Consider the following 17,937-nt stretch of genomic DNA (forward strand, 5'->3'; position numbering starts at 1 on the left):
GAAATCAATAAAAATACATTAAAAATTTAAAAACAAAACAAGAAACCTCTGATTACTTTACACTTATCCCTATGGGGAGAAAGGAGACAGCCTGAGCTGAGCTTTAGAGAGGAGTGAGGCCCAGAGATGGCTTCCTGCCCACTTCCTGCAGTTTCTTCCCCAGCTTCGTCCTATCCCCACCCACCCACCCACCCTGGCCAAGACAGGAGACGTCCTCCCCACCCATCCCCTTATTCTTGCCCTGATCTTAGGTTTTGGGTGTGATGGTTAGAGTCAGGATGAATTAAGACAAACTCAACTGAGTGGCGCTGACAGGCCTGGAGGCAGACACTGGGGCCCAGTGGTAAGAGGAGGGGCTGTAGCCCTCCCTCTCCTGCACTCTGGAACCAGGGAAAAGAAAGAACCACAGCATCACGTGCTCCTCCTCTCTTACTCAGGCCTGGAAGGGATTTAAGGTAGAAAGGCATTTAGTGCCTTGCCCTCAAGACAGCCTTGTAGAGTGAAGGAACCGCTAATGAGTCAACAGGGCCACTGGCTGTTTTGGGGAATGCAGGGCCATTCTTGGGTAGGGAGGCCTCAGCTCCTCTGAACTTCTGATGACCAAGCTCAGAGGTAAAGAAGCAAATCCGAGGGTCTCACCCTGGTCACAAGGGGAGGTGGGTGCTGACTTGGATCGGTCTTCCTCAGAGGGTGAGCCTCCAGAAGCGGGCTGCGGGGACTCGGCACCAGCAAGGAGCTAGAGAGGGGGGAGAAGGAGAGGGGAGAGAGGCATCAGAAGCGAGGGTGGCGAGTTTCCCTGAGGTCAAAAGCTTCAAGATCCCCTACCCAGCACCAAAGGGGTTCCTGGTGCAGTGACACTTCTGAATTGATAGTCTGAAAGCACAGTCTCAAGGTTTTCTTTGCCAATTAAAGGGAAGAAAACAAGAGACTTCAGTTTGTTCAATTATTATTCTGCCCAAATACAACTGACCTTTTTAAGCAAAACTCAAGCATACCCCCTTTCATAAAATCTCCCTCGCCTATTCAAGCGATGCAAGTTACCTTATCCAAAGCAATGTGACACGGTCTTACCACCAGTTTGGCATTTACTCATTGTCTTGTTCAGCTCTAGCTAATACTATCTGTATGTATATATTATGTGGGGCTCTCCGCTCAGGTAGACTATAGGTTTTTTGCAGGATGGTATTGGTATCGTCCTGGTGACTTATACAAAATGATACACATACTAAGGGCTCAGTAAATACTTTCAGATGCTCTGATATTTGTTAGCAAAGTTGAAAAGAACACTCCCAGTGAACTCTAGTTTTTACACAAATGTTGGCATATCCATTTTAAGTTCCCATTAAAGTCTGAGGTTTGAACTAAGAGACCACAAGCATTTATGTTCCCTTTTCCTCTTGGTCTACCAGCTGTGTGCACAGGTCCTTTCTGGGTAATGGACTGACTACTTGCAAGGGGCAATATGAAGGGAACAAAAAATCCAGCAAGCCTGACTCTCCTGCAAAGAAGCCCTTTTAGTTTCTGACCAAGGGCACTTGTCTCCCATCCTCTTATACAAACTTAAGCTTATACTTAGTTCACTTAGCTTACTTCTAGCTTTTGCATCAGGGCATTGCAGCAATAAAAATACCAGGACTGAACTCCCTTTGTCTTCTACTCTACTTCTTTCTGAATTTCTCCATGTTGGCTTCTTACCCCAAATCCAAGATAGATAGACAATGCCCATGTAAATATGGGGAAGAGGGCAGGTACTGAGTTTTCTCTTAAATGCTTCATGACAATAAATATTGTCTCAATTTACTTCTAGCAAGGAAAAACAAAAACCCATGTCTTCTGAAAATGTCTCTCTCTAGAGCTCATCAGTGTGTGTGTATCCAGCCTTGTAATCACTAGGGGCTTGTACATCCTGCCTCTTCAGCAGGGCCCTAGCACTCCTGGGTGCGGACATTCTGCTTGCCATTTCAATGCCTTGGGTCAATAACTTAAGTCCTGTTTCAACCAGTGGGGTAGACAGAGCTGAGAAGAGCCACCAGAAGCCCAGAATCTCACAGTCAACCATTAAAATAGACTTCATTTCTGCCACTCTTGCAGAAACAGCTTTGTTGATTGGGAAGGTAGAGAAGCAGCAGCTTAAGAAGATGAAAACAATCCACACCTTCCCATTCAAGGGAGAAGGCTCTTCTGAGAGGCACCAGGGAAAAGGCATGGGCAGCTTCTAAAATGAGAAGGGAAACACAGAGCCCTTCAGAGGGTATTTTATGGCAAAACTTAGAAGAAACACTTAGGGGTCAGGATGACAGAGGCACCCAGAGCGAGAAGTGCTTTTCCAGGAAAACCCTGAGAATGCCTGACTCTGGGCAGTGAGGGCCACTGTCCACCCCCCGCCGCCAGGATTTCCTGCCCAGTTAACTTGGTTCTGATTTTGTCATAACTTACTTTTTCAAAGCTCATGACATCTTCCAGGTTAGCAGCCAAGGATAAACAGAGCCTTCAAAGCAAATGCTATGGGTACCCTTTCGCTGTATTTGCATCCCTGGGCCCTGACTTACCAAAACAACATTTTAGCACACAGATCTCTGTCTACTGACATTCAGAATGTCACATGGACAGAGACAGGGCTTTGGTCTGCAAAGAAAAGCCCAGATGTTTCATGTCATGGGGCATTAACCATGTCCCCCGGGCAGCCGAGTGCCGGCGCTATCACAGATCTTGGCTTGCTCCCTAGAAAAGAATGTGGCTCCAGCTCTTCATCCCTTTATCCTCATCGCGGTGATAGCAGGGGCAAAGTTTAAACACTGACATTGCTTTCATGCCAGTCCTGGAGGCAGATGCGTCTATTTCCTTGTCAAGAGTTGGCCTGTTTTTTCTAGAAGAAATTCTAAAGTCTTCCTCTAGGTTCCCCGGAGAAACGTAACACTTGGGGCTCCCCCTACTTCTGGAACTGGAGGAGACGTTAATGTTACCTGCCTGGCCTCTATTTTTTTCCCCTTTCAAGCACGTGCTGTTTTGAGTACAGTGTCTCAAACCCAGCAATCTTGTAACCTCGCTCCAAGGCACTGCCAGGAAGCCAGCGCAGAGATGCGGGCCCACAGAGAGCTCCAGAAACACCACCGAGTGGCCTGTTACCTTTTTCCTCCTCTGGCCACTGTTGGTGATTTTGTCTGGGGTGACGCCAAGGTCTGCCAGGACTTTGGCGATTCCTCTGGCGTCCACTCCACAGTTGGGAGCCACGTTGGTCTCACAGCGTCGGTGAACGTTCATCTTGCAGACTATAAGGAGACACGGAAGAGAAACTTCACAGTGTTCATGGCCTAAAACTGTACTTTTTTTTCTCTTTCTGATTGTTAAAATACTGCATGTTCATTTTATGGGATTTGGAAAATGCAGAAAGACAAAAAGAGAAAAAAAAAATCACCCATCATCACATCACATGTAACTAAAATCATGCATCAAACCATCACACACAGATAACCACTGTTTATCAATTAAATAAATGTCACATTTGCACTTCCTTTCAGGGAACAGAACACTGACTGTGGAAGAATTTAATTGGTTTATCTGAAGCAACCTTCACTTGGATTGTGAATCCAAAGGGGTCACATGTACACAGTCCATTCTTTTACTCTGTTGAAAGGTGGGAATATTACCCAGAGAGGAATGCCCTGAATAGAGCCTATTAAAATGTCATCTGAGCCCAGCCAGCATGGCTCAGTGGTTGAGCATCAACCTATGAACCAGGAGGTCACAGTTCAATTCCAGGTCAGGGCACATGCCCGGGTTGCAGGCTTGAGCCCCATTGTGGGGTGTGCAGAAGGAGGCTGGTCAATGATTCTCTCTCATTATTAATCTCTCTCTCTCTCTCCCCCCTTCCTCTCAGAAATCAATAAAACTATATTTTAAAAAAAGATGTCATCTGGAAATGAGGATATTGGCCTGGCCAGTGTGGCTCAGTACTTGAGCATGGACCCATGCACTATGAGGAGATTCTGGGTCAGAGTACATGCGAGGGTTTCCAGCTCAATTCCCAGCAGGGGGTCTGCAAGAGGCAGCCAATGGATGTTGTTATTTCTCTCTCATTGATGTTTCTCTCTCTCTCCCTCTCCCTTCCTCTATCTAAAAACAACCCAACAACAACAAAAAAACACATACATATTTAAAAAAAAAAAAAAGAGAGAGAGAGAGAGAGAGAGAGGACATTGAATGAGGTGACCTCCAAGGCACCTTTCAAACCTAAAATCCAATATCAACAGAACAAAGGCCATGCTGGAATGTCATTTGACCTATATCACTTAGTTCTTGGGACATCAAAGGAGAAAACAAACTATTCTGGTTTCCAGTCCAGCATGTAGGGCGTTTGGAAGTAGTCACTCTGTCCTAACAAGTGAAAAGCTGAACAAACTGAAAAATCTACAACTCTTCTTGGATTTATCAGATAAGTAAGGTCACAGGGCAAAGTGCTGCCCCCAAAATGGGAGAGACAGGCAACTAACGTGAATCAGAACAGAAACTCCCAGCAGCAACCTCTGTGGAAACCAGTGCTGTGGTAGGAAAATCTGAACTGAAATTGGCCAATTGCTGGAGTCTCAGAGAGGACAAGTGAGGGTCAAAAACTCTAGGCAGACCTGGTCTTTTGTGAGTTTTACCAGGTTCCCATAGTGAATATTCGGGGGCAGGGGTGGATTTCCTTATGCTTCTGGCAGAGGAGGGAAAAGGAAACTCCAGGGCACTCCAGAGCCTAAACTATTATAGTTTTATCAGATCCTAACTGATCTGAGGGAGGAAAAATACCCAATACCAGCCTGCTCTAGCCGTCCTTCCTGCCCACCTACAAGGGAAGAAAAACCTGAACTTATGAAGTTCACAGTCCAGAGGCACAGGCTCAATGAAAGAAAGATCTACTCACAGGACCACAGAGCTTTCCCTTCCCAACACCTCATCATCACTACAGCTCCTATTAACCAGCACATCAAGTCCGGTATCAACAAAAAAAATCACAAGGCATGCTAAAAGGCGAAATCACAGTTTGAAGAGACAGATCAAGCATCAAAACCAGAACCAGGGATGCTGGGATTATCAGACTAGACATTTAAAACAACTACAATTAATATGCTAAGGGCTCTGATCAATAAAGTAGACAGCATGTAAAAACAGATGGGCAATGTTAAGCAGAGAGATTGAAATTCTAAGAAAGAATCAAAAGGAAATGCTTGAGACCAAAACACTAGCAGATATGAAGGAGGCCGTTAGTAGAGGAAAGAATCTCTGAATTTAAAGTAATGTCAATAGAAACTTCCAAACAGAAAAAAAGACTAAAAAAAAAAGAACAGAATACCTAGGAACTGTGGGACAACTACAAAATGTATATGTTATGGGAATAGTAGAACAAAAAGAGAGAAAGGAACAGAAGAAATATCTGAAGCAAAAATGACTGAAAATGTCCTTGAATTAATGTCACACACCAAACCACACATCCAGGAATCTCAGAGAACACCAGGAAGGATAAATTACCAAAACACAAATAAAAGACGAACAACAAACTACACCTAGGCATATCATATATGAACTGCAGAAAATCAAAGATGGAGAAAAATAATTGTGAAAGAAGCCGGAAGGAAGAGTGAAGATAAAAATTACACCCGCTTCTCAGAAGCCATGCAAACAAGAAGAGAGTGAAGAGAAATACTTAAAGTATTGAGAGAAAACATCAACCTAGAACTTTGTGCCCTGTGAAATTATCTTTCACAAGTGAAGGAGAAATAAAGACTTTCTCGGACAAAATTATGGGGAAGTTGTTGCCAGTAGACCTGCCTTGCAGCAAATATTAAAAAGAAGTTCATCAGAGAGAAGGAAAATGATGTAGGTCAGACCCTCAGATCTACATAAAGAAAGGGAGAGCATCAAGGAATAAGTGACATTAAAATAAAAGCTTTTTTCTTATTCTTAATTGCTCAAATAGATAACAGTTTTAAAAATAATAGCAACAATGTATTTGATTATGGTGCTTATACATATCATGTACATAAATATATATGCTTATGTATAAGTGAAGTGAATGACAGCAATGATTCATGGAGTGGAGAAAAGAATTAAGATTATTTTGTTATTATTTTCACTACCCATGAAGCAATAGAGTGTTATTTGAAGGTGGAATGGATTGTAAATGCATATTGCAAACTCTAGGGCAGCCACTAAAATAAGTAAAAAAGAATAACTGATATGCTAAGAGAAAATGGTATCTTATAACATGTTCAATTAAAACCACAAAAGGCAGAAAGAATGAAAGACAACAATAGGGACAAAGAAAAGGGGCATTAAATAAAAAAACAGTAGCAAAACCATGGTTCTTAATTCAACTATATCAATAATCACTTTAAACCTCACTGGTCTAAATACACCAATTAAAAGAGCTTGTCAGAATGGATCAAAAAGTAAGACCCAACTATATGTTGTCTACAAGAAATGCACTTGAATTATAATACACATACAGATTAAAACTAAAGATATAAATAAAGACATACCATGCTAACACTAATTTAAAAAAAAAAAAAAGGAGCAGCTATAGTAATTTCACACAAAGAAGGCTTCCGAACAAGGAAAGTTATTAGGCATTATAAAGGGCATTAGATAATGATAAAGGACCTTTTTTCAGCCTTTTTGTTTTTTTTCTGTTTGGAAGTTTCTATTGACATATCTTTAAATTCTGAGATTCTTTCCTCTACATAATGGTAAAAACCCTCAACAAAGTCTTAGCAGATTGAATCCAACAATGTATTATGATCCGATGGGATTTGTCCCAGGTACGCAAGGCTAGTTCAACATTTGAAAATCAATTAGCGTAACCCATCACATTAACAAGTAAAAGATGAAAAATCACATAATCCTATCAATAGATGCAGAAAAAAGCATTTGATAAAATCAAACACCCATTCATGATGAACTCTCAGCAACCAAGAAATAGAGAACTTTCTCAACTTGAAAAATAACATCTACAAAAAACTAAAACTAACATTATGATTAATGCTCATAAAGAACTATTTATCCACAACAGGCAAAGAACTTTAAAAAGTCAACAACTAGAAAAAAAACAAGCCAACTGAAAAAATGGGCAGAAGACCTGAGCAGGAAACCTCACCTAATAAAATATACAGATGCCATAAAAGCACATGAGAAGATGTTCATATGTCATTAGGAAATTGCTAATTAAAATGAGATACCACTACACAACTATTAGAATGGCCAAAATCCAAAACATTGACAACACCAAATGCTGGTGAGGATGTGGAGCAATAGGAACTCTCCTTCAGTGCTGGGGGGAATGGAATGGTACAGCCACTTTGGAAGACAATTTGGTAGTGTCATATAAAACCAAACATACTCTCAGCCTGGCTGGCATGGCTCAGTGGTTGAGCATCGACCTATGAACCAAGAGGCCATGGTTTGATTCCTGGTCAGGGCACATGCCTGGGTTGCAGGCTTGATCCCCAGTAGGGAGTGTGCAAGAAGCAGCCAATCAATGATTCTCTCTCATCATAGATGTTTGTATCTCTCCCTCTCCCTTCCTCTCTGAAATAAATAAAAACATGTTTTTTAAAAAATTAAAAAATAAAACCAAACATACTCTTAGTATACCATCCAGCATCACACTCCTGGTATTTACCAAAGTGAGTTGAAAACTTATTTTCACACAAAAACCTGCACACATTGGAATGTTTACAGCAGTTTTATTTATAATTGCCAAAACTTGTAAGCAACCTAAATGTCCTTCAGTAGGTCAATGAATAAATAAACTATGGTAAATTCGTACAAGGAATACTATTCAGCACTAAAAATAAATTAGCTATTAAACCATGAAAAGATGAGGGAAGCTTAAATGCATATTTCTAAGGTAAAGAAACCAACATATTTTATACATTCTGTTATTCCAGTTATGTGACATTCTGGAAAAGTAAAACTATAGAGACAGTAAGAAGATCAGTGGCTGCCAAGGGTTAGGGGGAGGCAGGGATGAATAGGTGCAGCACAGAGGATTTTAGGGCAGTCAAACTACTCTGTATGATACTATAATGGTGGATTCACGTCATTATACATTTGTCCAAACTCATGCAATGTACAGCACCAAGAGTGAACCCTAATGTAAACGGAGTGATAATGACATGCTGGTTCATCGACTGTAACAAATGTACCACTCTGGTGGGGGATGTTGATGGTGGGGGAGGCTGTATGTGTGTGGGGCTGGGAGTATAAGAGGAAGTTTCTATGCCTTCCATTTAATTTTGCTGTGAACCTAAAACTGCGCGCACACACACACACACACACACACACACCTCTTTCTGGAATGAAACCAGGCAGGATGGCCAGACCTCCTGCTGGCCTTGCATAGCTTGGTCACTGGCTTGGAGGGAGGGATTGCTCAGATACGGCCTCCCAGCCCTCAACCCAGGCTTCAAGAGTCCCATGGAGCTGTGGAGCTGAAGAGGCCCACAGGCCACAGGCAGAGGAGTGGGGACGAGGGGGATAGTGGGAGGGGGCTTTCTCAGAAAGTACAAGCAAACGAGAAAGCTCCACACAGCCTGGCCGTGGTGCTGACTCCATTAACTGATGTCTGAAAATCCAGACCCAGCATGTACCCCAGGCAACAAACAGCACCCTGTTCTAATTTCTCTGTCCTACTCCCTTTAGCAGCAGCTACACTTGACACTCAGTCCACTTTACCTGCACCTGCCCACCAACCCACCAACGTCCCATTCTTTCTTTTTATTAGGCAACAGAAAGGACAGGCACTGAGATCATTGCTAAGGGCAGCTTGTGTGCATAATTTAACCACTGGCACCCCCTGGTGTTGAAAATCTAGACTTGTCTGTCCTAACAAAACAATTAGGCTGGGTTGGCATGTCAGCAAAATAGACATGGTCTTTGAAGACTTCTTTTTTATTTTAAAAAGCTGTTATTTTTCTGGGCAAGCTGTGTAGTTATCTTAATAGGTAAAAAAAAAAAAAAAAAAAAAGTCCCAATGACATGTCAGTTTAAATGAATGACATGAGACCGACTTTGAAAGTGCTTTTAAAAAGTCTGGAAACAAGAGGGCAAAGCTGGCTGAGGCTGGGGAACTTGAGATGATTCAGGCAGCCACATGGGGCTCCCGGAGGCAGGAGGGTGATGCCGGAGGCTGCAGACCAGTAGACAAAAGTGGATGTGCCACTTGGAACCAAAAGAAACCTGTAATGTGGGCTAAACAAACCAGCCCAATGCCCACCGCCCCTCACCCCATCACTATCACTGGGCTGCCACTCATAGGTCTAGGCCAGCCTTGGGCAAACTACGGCCTGCGGGCCGGATCCAGCTGTTCTATCCGGTTCTCTTGCTCTCCCCTCCGCTCCTTTACTTTGAATTTATATTAGTTCACACAAACACTCCATCCATGCTTTTGTTCCGGCCCTCCGGTCCAGTTTAAGAACCCATTGTGGCCCTCGAGTCAAAAAGTTTGCCCACCCCTGGGCTGTCCCTAAGGCTTCTCTTTCCAGGCTGCCTCTTGGTGTTCATTTTCAGCTGATTTTGCATGATGACTGTCCTGGGAAGAAACATAGCAGCCTTGCTGGAACTCTTTTGAAAGGGAAATCATTATTCTAGCATTACCCAATTTTTCAACACATATTCATTGAGCTCCTACTATGCGCTGGGTGGTGTTTCAGCAGCAGCAGCAGGGTCATCCTGGCCTTCATCCATTTTGGTTTCCATGTTTCCACCCTTTTCATAGCTGAGATTAAAGCTAGGATTGCAATGAGGTGGGTCAGCCTGCTGGGAATGCTTCCAAAGCAAGCAGACAAGGTTCTGAGAACGATGACAGAGCCACGCCTGAGGAGACGGGCAGGCCTATGTGTGCCCGCAGAAGTGTCTTTGTGTTGGGGTGATTTGGCCCTTCGGGGAGAGCCAGGGCAATGGTTTTATTTCACAACAGGTTATAGTCAGCCATGCCATTCTTGGAGATAGAGAATAAACAATTATGACCAGGAAATAGTGTAATTGTGCAAGGGAAGTTGGCAGTGACTGACTGCAGAGTCCTGAGCAGAAGATGAGAAAGAGAGGGTAGAGGGATAGCTCCACAGGGTCACATGGGCACCAGTTGTCACCAGATAGGGAATAGGGAGTCCTGATCACACTGGAAATGCCATTCAAAGCTTTCCAGAGACTATGACTAGCCAGCTGCCTGCTACCCGGCATTGCTCAGATGAAAACGCTGGCTGAATCTCTGGCAACCTGCCATGCATGATGGCGGTCACCAAGTCTTTATTTATTTTTCTTAGACCCAGGCAAGAGGGGCCCCTGCTCTGGCCCATGCTGGCCTCTTCTGGTCATAAGCTTCTCTATAGGTAAGGCGTCTGCAGGGGCAACAAGACTTGAGGTTGAAAAAGATCAAAAGAGAGAAATAAACATATGGGACGTGGGGACAGTGAAACTCCTCTGTGTGAGCTACTAAAAGGGTGGATACACATCATTATCCATTTGCCAAAGCACATTGAATGCCCATCCATTGATCCCCAATGTAAACTGTGGACATTGGATGATCACGATGTATCAATGTAGGTTCAGCAATTGTCATAAATGTACCACTCTGGTGGGGGATGTTGATGGTGGGGAGATCAGTGTATGTGGAGGCAGAGGGTATATGCAAAATCTCTGAACCTTCTGCTTCAAAGCTAAAAATGGTCTAAAAATAAAGTCTACTGCGAGGGGAGAGGAGAGGAGGGGAAGAGAGGGGGAGGGTCAGGTCACAGGAGTAGCAAAGGAGCAAGGGGAAATGGCCAAGTCAGGATAACAGAAGAACAGGAGAGGGAAGATCTGTGAACTTTTGCTGGAGGCCCTACATTCTGAACAGCCTTTGCCTTCTAATCTCCCTGTGGTCGGACTCCTTCACAGTCCCCTAGGCTCCAGGAAACAGGTACCCTTGCTCTAGGCAGCTTCATTCTCCCATTCTTTGCTTGAGAGTATTTCCTGCCAACAGAGCTGAATACACCATCTCTGGGCCCTGTCCTCTTCTAGGGTCATCCAGGGACCCACAGCTTAGCAACGACGTCCGCGTGTCTGGGTTGCTTTCTTAAAATATTAGTATTTATGAGATGATGGTATTTTCATCTGAATTCCTTAGATAGATCAATAATTAATATATTTACTAAAACCCAGACATGGCCTCATCGGAGTCCCATTCAAAGCAGGCTCTGTGCTTCCCAGCAACTCTATTCAACGCTCCAAAAATTCAGCACTCCTCTGCTAAAAATATTCAAGATTACTGTCCATTATCTTCTTACTCTTCCTTTGTCACAATGCCACTGAACATTAGAAAGGATGCCAGCAGGCTCTGTTTCTCTCAGGGCTGGGTGCTAGAATCCTAGAAAGGGAGCCAGGAATGTCTGGGAACCTCACACAAGTCAACAGATGTGGCAACAGTTGGCTCTTCCTCCTGTCCTGGGTCCAGTTCTCCTCAGTTCCCACCACAGCCATCTCCAGCCTTTGCCCCCCTCCTCGTGCCTTCCACACCCCTACTTCTCACCTTGACTTCAAAAAGGATTTACTTCCATTGCAATGCCCTCAACAGATTCAGGACGTGGATGAGCACTTTGCCCCCTCACTCCTCCTGGACTCTTATCCGGGACACAGCAAACCTACCTGTATCTAGGCCGCCTCCTGAGGCATTCCCTCCATCTGGGAGGAGGGGCCTCCATCTTCCCCCCAAGGCCCACACCTCCTCTGCCCCTGCTGTAGCAATGGTCCCCTCTCCCTCCTGGCTCATTAACCTCTCCTGTCCCACCGTCTTTTCCCTAATTATACAAGACATTCTGAAAATGCTACACCCTCCGTCCTCTATTCAGCCTCTGCATTTGGGCTCCATCTCCACCATCCCACCGAGACAGCTCCTGCTGAAGTCACTATGACCTCTTCGTTGTTAAATCCAACCCCACGTTGCACTTCCTACCTTAAATAACCTCTTGGCACCACCTGTTGCTTCCTTGTTACTTGTTTAATACTCTCTACTTTTTGGCTTCCACAATGCCATTTCTCCATACCTTTCCTCCCTTCTCTGAGGTCCTTCCCCCTGTTGCTTTAGCTGGCTCATCCTTCTTCCCCTGAACCCCAAGGTGCTAGCCTCTCTCTTCACACTCAAGGCACTTCTCCTGGGGATGACATCTACTCTATCGCTTTAACTACTACTTAGATATTGAAGTGCTTGGTCTAAACTTCTCCCCGGATTTAAATGAGAATGCCCAGAAGTTGGACAGCTCCATGTAAATTTCCCACAGGCACATCGAGGTAGCATGTCCCCAGCTCAACTCCACATACTTGCCTCCAGCACTGTAGCCTCTCCTGTACTCCCTTTCTCAGCAAATGGTGTCGCTGTCCTCCCAGCTGGGCCTGGTCACCACATCCAATAAATTACTCCTCTGTGTCACTTAAGTTATTCGCCTCCTCTCTATTCTCACTGAAGACATCGCCTCATTTCCAATCCTGACAATTTCCCATTGAGATCCCTTTAATGACCAATTTGGTCATGGCCTCAGTTTTCCTTCTTATACTTTACTCTTTTTCTATTTTCTCCACAATGGGAATTTATTAATAATGTATTCAGTACAACATTGTTTTTAAATAATAGCCATGCATTACTCCTGCCTAATAGTTCATGGCTGTCCAACTCTGTGAGTGGACTGGACTAGCTTATGGAACTGGACACTCTATTTGGGCCCCCAGATAGTTCTCACAGTCCCATATTATGTACTATTACCGTGTTACTTAACATGCCCATCTGTGCAGAAGGTAACTCACGGGTAGGTCAGCAGGAAATAGAGGAAAGTTCAAGAGTCAAAGTTCAAACCCTGCTTGAGCTGACAAGCCGTGTAACAACATTAAGTTACTTAGTCTCGGAGCCTCAGTTCCCTCACTGGGGACATGGGATAACAGTGCCCACATCACGACCCTATGAAGGATGAATACAATGTCTCACGTGACAGTGTTCTAGCACGGCTCCTTCCAAGAGTAGGCTCTGAACCACGGATTGTGACAGAAAAATATCTATTACTCATTTCAGTGCCAACTCCAAAAATATCTGTTCCCTTCTGCTCCAATGTATCTTTTCCTTAAATTATTTCTATGCTTTTATAGGCTCATCTTGTCTCCCCAGCCTGTTAACTATCCTAACAGGTGAGGGCACGCCTTCCTCCCCGTGGTCCCGGTGTGGTGTCGGCACGGCGACTGCTTAACAAAATAGCAGAGTAATTAACGGGGCTTGACAAGAGCTTATGCTCAGTCCTCCCACCAAACCTGGAACTTTCTTTTGAGGCTATGAGAACAAACAAAGATTTTTAAAAAGAGGAGACAACAGGGGCACGCGGGGGCAGGGGGTCGAGGGCAGGCACGGAGCGCCTTACCTTTACACTGCAGCCCCTGCCGCAAGAGGCCCCAGAGCAGGGACCCACAGTGGTCGCAGAAGGTGGGGACCTTGTAGTTGTGGATACTGAACTTGTGGGGCATGTTGACGCTGAACCTCTGCGAGCCCACCTGCAGGGACAGCAAAACACAGGGTCATGGCCAAGCTCTTATGTAGCCTGGAGTGCTAATCACTGGACCTTCTACAGAACTTTCCAGAAGGCATGGTCATTGCAGGTGGCAGGCCCTAGCTTGGCTCTGAAAACTGCCCTGAGAAAGGAGGTGAAGAAAGCCTCCCTCCTGCCCCAGGGCCTTTGCTCCTGATGCCTTCAACCCGTTTGCTGCCACTCTGTTGGATTCCGAGAGTCACTCCTTTTGGAAACTAGATCATAAATCCATCTGATTATAAGCTGTCTCTGACCCCCAATTCTAAAGGCCTATGGTTATGCAGTATGTATTTTACAGAGAATTAAAACATGGCTTTGAAATCAACTACTGTGAATATAGATAACCCCATACACTGACATTCGCAGTCTTCTCCCAAACGGTCAGTTAGGAGAAACCTAGCTTTGCTATTGAATTTTCTTGCTTCTTTACCATCAGCAACTTTCCTAATAGTCCATCTGACACTCGTTTGTAAGATGAAGAGACAACATACTGTAGTGGTCAAGGGCTCAGGCTCTGGAGCAGACTCCTGGGTCTGAACGCGGCTCCTTCACATACTAGCTGTGTGACTTGGGGCAAGTTAACTTGACCTCTTTGCTTCTATTCTCTTTGTTGTAAATGAAGATGATAACAACATCCATCACATTCAGGTTGTTATGGGACTAAATGATAAATGATAAAGTGCTTACATCAGGGCATGGTGAGTTCCCAATGAATGTCGGCTATTGTTGTTACTGAGGTTATTTCCGCCTCCTACGTGTTTCTGGGGTTTGCTAATTCCACTCCATTCCCCCATCACCTCATAAAGATAAGCTCCTGCTCCTATGTTGACTCTCCCTCACTGTTTATGAGCGTGTGGGGCCACTGGCACGTCAGTGAGCCGCTTCACTGTTCCCATGAGATAATGGTATAAAAGAATACGTGTTTTCCTCGGGGGCTTGAGCTCCGGGATCACACAGCTCTTGGCACAGTCTCCACAGACGTAAATCCGACTCTGAGCCACGCTCATTCTGTAGATTGTGCCTCATGCCGGAAGGCTGTGGACAACTCCCTTCATTTTTGATCAACACAAGGAAGAAAGCAATGGGATCTCAGAGAGATAAGGTTTTACTTGGGGACCACGGAGGAGGCAGTAGAGGGCAGGGATGGCAGTGAAGAAAGCCCGGGACTTCAATGCTGCAAATATTTACCTCGTCGGGAGTTTCCTGTTTCTTTAATCCAGCACACTTCGTGATGATGAGCTCATGGCATCGCTTGTGGACCACGCAAGTGCACACTGCAAACAGCAAGACATGGGGAGGCTGAGCGACAAGTCGGGGAAGGAAGGTTCCACCCCATGATTCAATCAGGCTTTGGCGAAGGGACGAGGGGAGCCATGCCCCTTCTGTCACCGGGTCTTAACATAACACCCAACCCGAAGCCCTTTACGCAGTGGTTTCAAAGCCCTCCGCCATCCCAGCCATCCCGGTTTCCTACATGCTCTGGAGAAGAATGGACCATTTATATACAAAGGGTATCAGCAGTTTTCTCCAGTTCCAGGAGGACCCGTCAAGTTTCTTAAGGCCAGGAAACCATTTCCCTTCCACGCAGTACGTCTATCAGAGACAGCGTATTGCTCATCTCAGGATTGCATCAGGCCTGGCTGGTGTGTCAGGAGGAGCGCAGCAGGAGAATGCGTGTTTCGTGGTACAGAAGTTCTTAAGCTTTTGATCTGGTTGTGTCCTTACGTACCAAGCATAAACATTTCCATTCAACTGACTACCTCCACAAGAAGTGGTCTGTAGCTCTGTCTTCAGTGTCACGGGGCAGTGTGGGCAGTGAGGGGCTGAAGAGGCCAGTAACTGTTTGCACACACAGCAATGCCCAAAAGGACCTACCCAAGTCCCCAGGCGTGAGACCCAAGCCAACCAGTGGCGTGGTGGGGAGATGGAATGGCCTCCCAGACCAAACCACAGCAAACCCTCCACATGACCACATCACGTGCTCACCCTTCAATTCTGGACCACTTAACCTTGCATTTGTAGTCAATTAACTGCAAACAGAAGCTTCAATAACTTTGAGTGCATTTTCAATGTGTAAGAGCTAACGATTCCAGAACAGAGGCAAAAAAGAGAATCGGCAAGGACCATCGGGGATGCTGCATAAAACAGGCAGAGGAGGGAGCGTCCCCAGGGGGTGAGAGAGCGAGTAAGGGAGCTGATGGGATACAGAGAACCTGGTGTGGTGCCTAGAGGGACCTTCGACTGATGCACGTGTCTCCCTAGGAAAGATGGGAGTGCTACTTGCAGACCGGCTAGACCCCTGGGCCCCTGGAGATTCATCTACTCCCACATGTGCATGGAGGAGTCATGGCCAGGCAGCGACAAAGAAAACTGGGTCCTGCTTCTCCCAGAGGGAGCAGGAATGGAAACTGTGGAGAGCTTCTCAATGCCATCAAACCCAGCACACACCTCCCACAAGCATTAGCAGCATTAGTGATCAGGATGGGCCCGTGGGCCCCCAGGGATTTAGTTCACACAGCACCTCTTACCTTGACATTGGTATCCCTGCTTTCCTATGACACCCCTGAAAAGAAGAATACAACCCTGTAAGTAACGTCACCCTTTAGTAGGTCAAAAACCACACCAAGCCACCGCCTGCTGGTCACCACCCACAAAGCACCATGCACGCTTGGTGTACCTAGCAGTGCAATTTCCCTCCCACTCGCAGGCTGCCCTAAAACGACTCCCTCAGAGGCCACAGAGGGCAGCCTCAGTGCTTGCGAGGGGTGCAAGGTTTGGTCAGTGAACAGGCTTGGTTTCCTACACAAACAGCCGTCCCAATGGGACCAGCAGTGCTCGGGAAGCCACAAGACTCCGGTGCTCCTGCGGGCCTCAATGAGTCACACGAGCCCTTCCTTGTGGGCAATCCTGGAGGCACTTCCCTGGCGTTCCAGAAGCCAGCAGCAATCACAAGTTAGTCTGTGGCCAGGACTGGGAGTTCAGTGTACCATTTGGGTGAAGGTCAACATTAGAAGTTCCTTTCATGCCCAGAAGAGTCTCTCCTGGGGCCAGTTTAGGGTCAGCATGGACACAAACAAGCCAATCAACTTGGCCTGAGCCCTGACCTCAGGGCACCCACACCCACTGGTCAGGGAGCTCCCTGGAACTCCTGGCCTGGTGGGAGGAGCCAGAAGGCATTCGGGCTACACCTCAGGAAACCTGGAGCTCAGTGTGTTGGCCATGGGCTCAGAGGAGACCTGAATCTGTACGACTCAGCTTTCAGAGCCTCCGTCCCTCCAAACATGCAATTCATAAACACAATACAGAAAACGGAGCTCCGAGGGCCAAGGCAGCCCTGGGAAGGAGGCCGTCTGTGGGTGGGAGTGGGGTGCTATTTCTGCCTCCGCTGGGTTGAGTCTGCTCAGAACTGTGTCACCTCAGATCTCCATGCCAACCTCAGGGACAGGTTCTGGAACACCACGAGGATGAGACGAGCCACTCCTGGACACCCCGTCCTCCGGAGTGCAATTCAAATGTTTCCCGGCTGGGTTCATGCTGCAATTTGGCCTCATTCACTCTTCCCCACTGGATCCAAGTGCGCTGGCAAGCTCTAGTCAGCTTCAAAGCGCTCAGAGAGGTTGCCAGAAAGGCCGGTGGGGCTTCAGGAAAAGCATGAGCTTTCTGTTGTGCTCACCAGGGGTGGGATCCGGCCTCTGACACTTCCCAGCTGGAGGAGTGTAGGCTAGTCTTGCTTTAATTTCTGAGCTTCAATATTGTTGTTAGTGGAATGGGGTTCACAATACATAGCTCAGAGGATCCCGGGAAGATTTAATTAAATATTTCCAGTGCCTGAGAGAGAATCTGGCATGTGATAGGTATTCATGAAGTCTCCCTCCAATCCCCAAGGCCAGTGCTCCTTATCCCTTTCCACGTCCTAAACAGGCCTACTACTTACCTATCTCTGCTTATCAAACTCCTTGTCATCATGAAAGGAGAAATGACACCTCCTCCAAGAAGCCTTCTCTGAGTACTTCAACCAATGCTACTCCCTCACTCTGAAACCTCAGGATCCTAGCAGCACCAGTGTTACAACAGTTACTAAGAACTGCTTTGTATTAGCAATATTGGCAGTTGAGAGTATTTTTTAATTTTATTATGGAAAAATTTAAACATATACGAAAGTAGGGAGATGGACCCTTATGGGCCCATCACCCAGCTCCAACAATGATCAATGCATGGCTGCTCCTGTTTCTTCTCTACCCTTAGCCCTTTCCCCCCACTTCACACAGTAGTTTTTGAAACAAATCCAAGATTCATATCATTTTACTTGTAAATAATTCCGTTTGTCTCTCTAAGGATAAAGATTCTTTTTAAAGAA

General features: G+C 45.7%; 1 protein-coding gene across 4 annotated transcripts in view; it reads right to left on the bottom strand.

Moving 5' to 3' along the window:
* The window catches only part of PRKCE (protein kinase C epsilon), a 465,420-nt gene that overhangs the window by 144,940 nt on the left and 302,543 nt on the right, over nucleotides 1-17,937 (bottom strand). For 2 of the 4 annotated variants that reach the window (XM_080685092.1, XM_080685091.1), the window contains 6 exons: nucleotides 16,109-16,143; nucleotides 14,769-14,854; nucleotides 13,416-13,545; nucleotides 3,127-3,269; nucleotides 2,156-2,215; nucleotides 640-736 (listed from right to left, as the gene is read on the bottom strand). In XM_080685092.1, coding sequence (XP_080541218.1) covers nucleotides 640-736; nucleotides 2,156-2,215; nucleotides 3,127-3,269; nucleotides 13,416-13,545; nucleotides 14,769-14,854; nucleotides 16,109-16,143 — 551 coding nt within the window. The remainder of the gene's footprint in view (nucleotides 1-639; nucleotides 737-2,155; nucleotides 2,216-3,126; nucleotides 3,270-13,415; nucleotides 13,546-14,768; nucleotides 14,855-16,108; nucleotides 16,144-17,937) is intronic. The other 2 variants (XM_080685093.1, XM_080685094.1) reach the window with 1 other exon arrangement.

This window comes from Plecotus auritus, assembly GCF_963455305.1.
Source record: "Plecotus auritus genome assembly, chromosome: 8".
In the NCBI taxonomy this organism is placed as follows: Eukaryota; Metazoa; Chordata; class Mammalia; order Chiroptera; family Vespertilionidae; genus Plecotus; species Plecotus auritus.